The sequence below is a fragment of the Oryza glaberrima genome, chromosome 1 (assembly GCF_000147395.1).
Source record: "Oryza glaberrima chromosome 1, OglaRS2, whole genome shotgun sequence".
Classification (NCBI taxonomy): domain Eukaryota; kingdom Viridiplantae; phylum Streptophyta; class Magnoliopsida; order Poales; family Poaceae; genus Oryza; species Oryza glaberrima.
The window spans coordinates 14,643,897-14,650,956 of record NC_068326.1 but is presented as its reverse complement, the minus strand read 5'-3'; the positions used below and the strand labels follow the sequence as shown (position 1 = coordinate 14,650,956).

Below are 7,060 nucleotides of genomic sequence, written 5' to 3'. Positions count from 1 at the left end.
CTTTACTCCCGGATGTTCTCACCAACCAGGACTAAAGATATTTTTTCGCTATTTTCAAATTCTTTTTAACCCCGGTTAGGGTTAAGAACCGGGACTAAAGATAATAGCATTGAATTTTGAATTTAATTACATATGCGTTTCTAAAATAGTAAATAATGCATTACAATTATTTAATAAGCACATGAATAATTTAAAATGGTTAAAAATTCTAATAATCATATATAATTAGCATATGCATGATATTAAATTGTTAAAAATTCTAATTAACATATGTAAATACCACATGCATGATTTAAAATTAATAAAAATTCTAATAATCATATATAATTAGCATATGCATGATATTAAATTGTTAAAAATTCTAATTAACATATGTAAATACCACGTGCATGATTTAAAACTTTTAAAAATTCTAATAATCATATATAACTAGCATATGGATGATTTCAATTTGATAAAAATTCTAATAATCAAACATAATTAACATATGCCATACAACAATTGATTTCTATGGATATTCAATACATCCAAAATAGTTTACATCGTGTACACAACAATTACGGCAATACATCGGCGGTGACGGTTGACCGCACGTACTTTCTCCTCACTATTGTTCCTTCCTTGTGATCGCTACGTGAGTAAGGGGTGTCTTCATTTGATAGGAGGATGCTAGGGTCAATCGTCACCGTGAAAGGGGGTTGCCCATCAAACTGATCGTAATCCTCATTAGTCTTGTCCTCTACTCCGACGATTTTTCTTTTTCCTGGAGAACCACGTGGCTGTTCGGCTCGTCAGGCCCTTTGCCCTTTTTTCCTTTCCTAGACATGTCCTTGACGTAAAAAACTTGCGTTACATCATTGGCAAGGACAAAAGGTTCGTCCGAGTATCCAACCTTGTTAAGGTCAACCGTTGTCATCCCACTGTCATCAATCGTTACACCTCCACCAGTCAACCTAACCCATTAGCACCGGAATAGAGGGACCTTGAGAGGTCCATAGTCAAGTTCCCATATGTCCTTGATGGCACCGTAATACGTGCCAGTTGTACTATCGTGTCCCATGGCATCGATACAAACAGCACTGTTCTGGTCCGTGCTCTTCATGTCTTGGACTCTCGTGTAGAATGTGTACCTATTGATTTCATATCCCTGGAATGTCGTGATCGAGCCAGATGGTCCCCTCGCTAGGAAGGCCAGTTGTTGGTTAATCGTCTCGTTACCCATGAGATGTTGTCGCAGCCACACGGAGAAAGTATCAATGTGATGCCGTGTAATCCATGCATTAGACTTACCGATGGTTCTGGCACGAACTAGAGCCAAGTGCTCCTCGATGTAAGGAGCCACCAATGAAGATTGTTGTAGAACCGTGAAATGGGCTTTATGGAATAAATTGTTGTCTACCGTCATTATTGCTTTCCTTCCGAGAGTCCCCTTTCCCCGTAGTCTCCCTTCATGGTGTGATTCAGGTACCCCGATTGGGTGAAGGTCTTCAATAAATTCTACGCAAAATTCAATGACCTCCTCTGTTCCATACCCCTTGGCGATGCTTTCCTCTGGACGAGCACGGTTATGAACATATTTCTTCAGAACGCCCATGTACCTTTCGAAACGAAACATGTTGTGTAGGTACACAGGGCCGAGAATACCGATCTCTTTGACAAGGTGACAAAGCAGATGCGTCATTATATTGAAAAATGAAGGTGGAAATATCAACTCAAAGCTGACAAGACATTGCACCATATCATTCTGAAGGGCTTCTAATCTATCTGGATCGATGACCTTCTGCGAAATTGCATTCATGAAAGCACATAGCTTTGTTATTGTTGCCCGGACATTGTCTGGGAGGATACCCCTTATTATAACTGGTAGCAGCTGTGTCATCAACACGTGACAGTCATGAGACTTTAGGTTTATGAACTTCTTCTCCTTCGTGCTTATTATTCGCTTTATATTCGTAGAGTATCCTGACGGTACCTTGATGCTCTCCAAGCATTCAAACATACTTTCCTTCTCTGCCTTGCTAAGAGTGTAGCTGGATGGACTCAAGTAATGGCTTCCTTTCTCCTTTGGTTCCGGGTGAAGGTCGCCGCGTTCTTCCATATACTTCAGATCATTACGTGCTTCCAGTGTATCTTTCGACTTTCCATATACACTTAGGAAGCCAAGAAGGTTTACGCAAAGGTTCTTAGTGAGGTGCATCACGTCGACTGCGTGGCGGACGTCCAAGAATTCCCAATAGGGTAACTCCCAAAATATGGAGTTTTTTTTCCACATCGCCGCGTGACCATCTTCGCTCTCTATAGGCTGGCTGCCAGGCCCCTTTCCAAACACTACTTTAAGATCTTTCACCAAAGCAAACACTGTTTTACCGCTGCGATGTTTTGGCTTTGTACGGTGGTCCGCCGTATGTTCAAAGTGCTTGCCTTTCTTCCGTACTGGGTGGTTTGCTGCAAGGAATCGACGATGACCCATGTACACAACCTTCATACTGTGCTTAAGATACGTACTTTCTGTTTCATCCATACAATGAGTGCAAGCATTGTACCCCTTGTTGGACTGCCCGGATAGGTTGCTAAGTGCAGGCCAATCGTTGATGGTTACGAACAGCAACGCTCGTAGGTTAAACTCCTCCTGTTTGTCCTCGTCCCACATGGGGACACCTTCCTTCTTCTACAACAGTTTAAGATCTTCGACCAGTGGTCTTAGGTACATATCGATGTCGTTACCAGGTTGCTTGGGGCCTTGAATAATAATCGGCATCATTATGTACTTCCTCTTCATGCATAGCCAAAGGAGGAGGTTGTAGATACACATCGTAACAGGCCAAGTGCTATGGCCGCTGCTCATCTCTCCAAAAGGATTCATGCCATCTGTACTTAAACCAAACCATTCTGTCGAAGTTTCGCCACTGCGAACCATCGGCGGGGTGTCTCAGCATCCCGTCCTGTTGACGCTCTTCAGCATGCCAACGCATCATTCTAGCATTCCCCTTGTTCCTGAACAAACGCCTGAGCCGTGGTATTATAGGGAAATACCACATCACCTTAGCAGGAATTCTTTTCTTCGTTAGCTACCCATCAACTTCTCCTGGATCCTCTCGTCTAATCTTGTATCGTAGTGCTTTACAAACAGGGCATGCTTCTAGGTTCTCGTACTCCTCACTGCGATATAGGATACAATCATTCGAACATTGCGTGAATCTTCTGAACTTCCAGTCCTAGAGGGCAGACTATCTTCTTAGCCTCATACGTTGTCTCAGGCAATTTGTTTCCCTCCGGAAGAATGTTCTTGACGAGTTTCAATAAATCGCCAAATGCCTTTTCACTAACACCATTTTTTGCCTTCCATTGCAAGAACTCCAAAGTGGTATCCAACTTTTTGTGCCCCTGCTCACAACCTGGGTACAACGACGTTCTGTGGTCCTCTAACATCTTGTCCAATTTATGGGCCCCCTTTTCACTTTCGCAGTCCTCCTTGGCGTCCTGCAACATCTGACCAAGATCATCCACAACGCCGTTACCATCAGCATCCCTTTCCTCCTAGCCCGTTTGATTTCCTTCAAATCCAGCGTACTGAGCAAAATCCGGAATATTGTCGTCTTCCACTTCATCTTCTTCCATTTCAACCCCTTGCTCTTCGTGGGATGTCCAACAATTATAGCATGGCATGAACCCCGACTCAAACAAGTGGAAATGAATAGTCTTGGATGCAGAATACTCCTTCTGATTCTTACACTTATTGCATGGACAACAAATAAAACCGTTATGCCTGTTAGCTTCGGCCACTCTCAAAAAATAATGCACGCCGTCAATAAACTCTTTGGACCGCCGGTCAGCGTACATCCATTACCGATCCATCTACATGAAATAAAAAAAATCGTACACAAATAATTATTCGTACAATAATGACAGTCATACAATAATGATAAAATAATTACAAACTCTTTCAACAGTCATACAATATTGACATATCATTATTCATACAAAAATTATAAAATATTACACCAAATAATTCTTATTTACTATTTCTAAAGTTTTAAACTCAAATTAATGTGTTGTACTTCTTTTAATTTTCATTTTAGTGTGTTTTCTATTATTTAAGATTAACTTTCACTATATTTTCCTTCTCAACTATTTTATAAATCCTTCTTTAGCAAATAAACTAAATTTCTATATATTCTTTCTTCCCCACACAAATTTTCTCTCTCATCAACTTACAACAAAATTTTGGAGACAAAAAAGTGTGCAAAACATAGCTCCAAATGTAATATGACAAAAAAAATACATTGGAGGATGAAGTTGCTAACCTTTTAGGCACCTCCGATTTGTATATAATCACCAAAATAAATTCGCTAGAAATTTTGGCACGACCTCCCCTCTTTTTTTGAAGAAATTTTGAAGCTTGCTCGGGCTGGAGGAGGAAGAAGACATATATATAGGGGTGGGACTTTAGTCCCGGTTGGTGGTATGAACCGGGGCTAAAGATCGCCGGGGTCTTTAGTCCCGGTTTGTAACACCAACCGGGACTAAAGTTATGATCTTTAGTCTCGGTTGGTGTTACAAACCGAGACTAAAGATCCCGGGGACCTGATAAGCCCTGACAGCATTTGAACCGGGACTAAAGATCATCTTTAGTCCCGGTTTTTATTGCAACCGGGACTATTATGGAATTCGGCCGACCGACGAAATATGGTTTCTTCACCAGTGGTAGGACTACTGCCTCCACCAAAGTTGCTGATCGGTACACAATGACGAAGGGTCATGATCCTCATGACAGCATCCCCAAGGGTACTGAAATTACTGATCCTCACCCAGAGAAAGCCATCCCCAAAGAAGACCGACGAGATTAGTGAGTCTGATATCTAAGCACACCGCCTCGCCTTTACTTCTCCAAGAATCACAAGTGGTTAATTTCTTCATTTTTATTTTTAACGTGTGCAGTGGTTAATTTGTTATTTTTTTCGATCAACATGTGCAATACACGTATAGTTGATTAATTACTTGATTTGCTGGAATGCAAAATGTGATGTAACACGTGCATTAATGGTTAATTTGTTCTTATTTTTTTATCAACATGAGCAATTCACCCACCATCGTATTTTGGTTTTTCTAAATACTAATTTTGTCATATTTGTATTTACCATGTATCCAAAACATAAATGAAGAGTAAATTAAATGTTTGATCGAATTCAAGGATCATCTTAATACTTATTGGTTCAATGAATGCGTACGAAGGCAACACTTTACACTCGGCCTCCTCCGTATATACTTTCTTGCATAACTTGCATATATGTCTATCAGGTGTAGTGCCACCCTTATCCCAAAAAAAAAAACCAAATCGGCTAGGGTTTCAACTGCGAGACAATGAGAGACGGCGAGGTAGTGGTTAACGGCGAGAGGCGGCACAGTGCGGCAAGGTTCATGACAATTGGTGGCACAATGCGGCTTACACGCTCGGGATCCCCATGGCTTCTCCAAGTGGATGCAAGGGGGTATATCAAATATTTGCGAAATGTTGTGATGCGGATGAAGCCAAGTGCATAAAAATTGCCTACATAGCACTCCATGTTGACGGTCAGCCATAATCAAAGGACGATTGAATCGAGGGTGGTAGTTGGTACAATAAATAAAGTGTACCGAGCTAAGTGATATTATCACACAAGTTTAAGGTTCGGCCTTATATTTCACAAGTATTTTTTTTTTGAAAAATGTTGCTATATTCTTATATAAATTTGATCAAACTCAAAAAAAGAAAGTTGTCTTGAAAAATTTAAAAATATCTTATAGTATGATGGGGAGAGACAATATCTTAGTTTGATGGGTTATAACCCCAGAAATGAAGACTTTATTCAACAAATATTTTTGGAACGCTAGAGGACGGAGTATGTCACAATCTCGGTGCCCGCAGGGTCTTTGAGACTCTTGACTCGGACTGGTAATGCTTCCCAAATCAATTCGCTGTCAGCCCACATACGAGATACGACTTAGACTCCGTACCGGCTACAGCCCGTGCAGCCACGGCCTCATCGCAGCGATTCCGCTTCCTCTTCTTGCTTGCCGTCTTCCTGACGTGGCAAAGTACCCAGTAGTCGTCGTCGTCTTCCTCCTCGTCGGCGCGCCGGTACGTACCGGGTTCCGTGATCTCGTACTCCGCCAAGACCCACCCTCCCCCGAAGGTGCTCAGCCGGCCGCCCTCGTCGCGCCGGTAGAAGCAGTAGCACGTCTTGCTCCACGGCACGACGACGCCGAGGTCGGTCACCGACTTGCCGGACCCGGTCCAGCTCTTCTTCCACAGCCCGCCCGCACCGCCACCGCCTCCGCCTCCCTCGGCGACGGTCCGCCGCACGTTCGGCCGGCGGCAGCGCCTCCGCCGCACGAAGTAGAACGCCTCGCCGCGGCGCCTGTCGGCGGCGCCCCCGTGCCGCGCGACGAGGTCCAGCGGCGCCGCGGCGGCGGGGTCGTCCCTGACGCCGATGACGGGGACGTCGCAGTCGGCGCAGTGGAAGCCGCGGAGACGCGGGCGGAGGTGGCGCAGGACGAGCTCGCCCACCGTCGGCGTGTCCTGGAAACCTGTCGCGCGCAGATTATCGGACGCCTCGCTGGCGTCGTCCGGGGGATCGACAACCATTCCGTCTTCTTCTACTTCCTCCTTGACCTTGCTGGGTCTCCAGCAGATGGTTGTTGGTTGCGTTGCCGCGGAGCTTGGGGATGCGCGGGAGTGGTCAGCTGCAGCAGCGCAGATCGCCAGGCGCGAAGGCGAAAAGAGCGCGCGCGGCGTGTGCGTGGCGTCCGTGTCCGTGGCGGCGGCGATTTTTATGAAGCGAATCATCTGGTTTGTTGTGGCCCACGATGGATGCAGGACACCGAACTGAAATTGGTTTCAGTTGTAAACCTGATACGAAACGGAGTTTGAAGTGGAGTCCTGTTACAGTGTGAGTAATCCGGTTTAGAGTTTAGACCATATGTATCAGGTGCTGCGACCTGCGAAACCAGAGGTGGGCTCGGGTCGGAGGCGACATGGGCCACGGCCCAGTACATAGAGATGGAGAATGGGAGACGAAAG

General features: G+C 44.5%; 1 protein-coding gene across 1 annotated transcript; it reads right to left on the bottom strand.

Moving 5' to 3' along the window:
* Positions 1-5,801: 5,801 nt before the first annotated feature.
* Positions 5,802-6,826, bottom strand: LOC127772801 (uncharacterized). Its single transcript, XM_052298813.1, has one exon. The coding sequence runs from the start codon at positions 6,824-6,826 to the stop codon at positions 5,948-5,950; it is 879 nt and encodes a 292-aa protein (XP_052154773.1). The 3' UTR covers positions 5,802-5,947.
* Between the last annotated feature and the right edge of the window lie 234 nt (positions 6,827-7,060).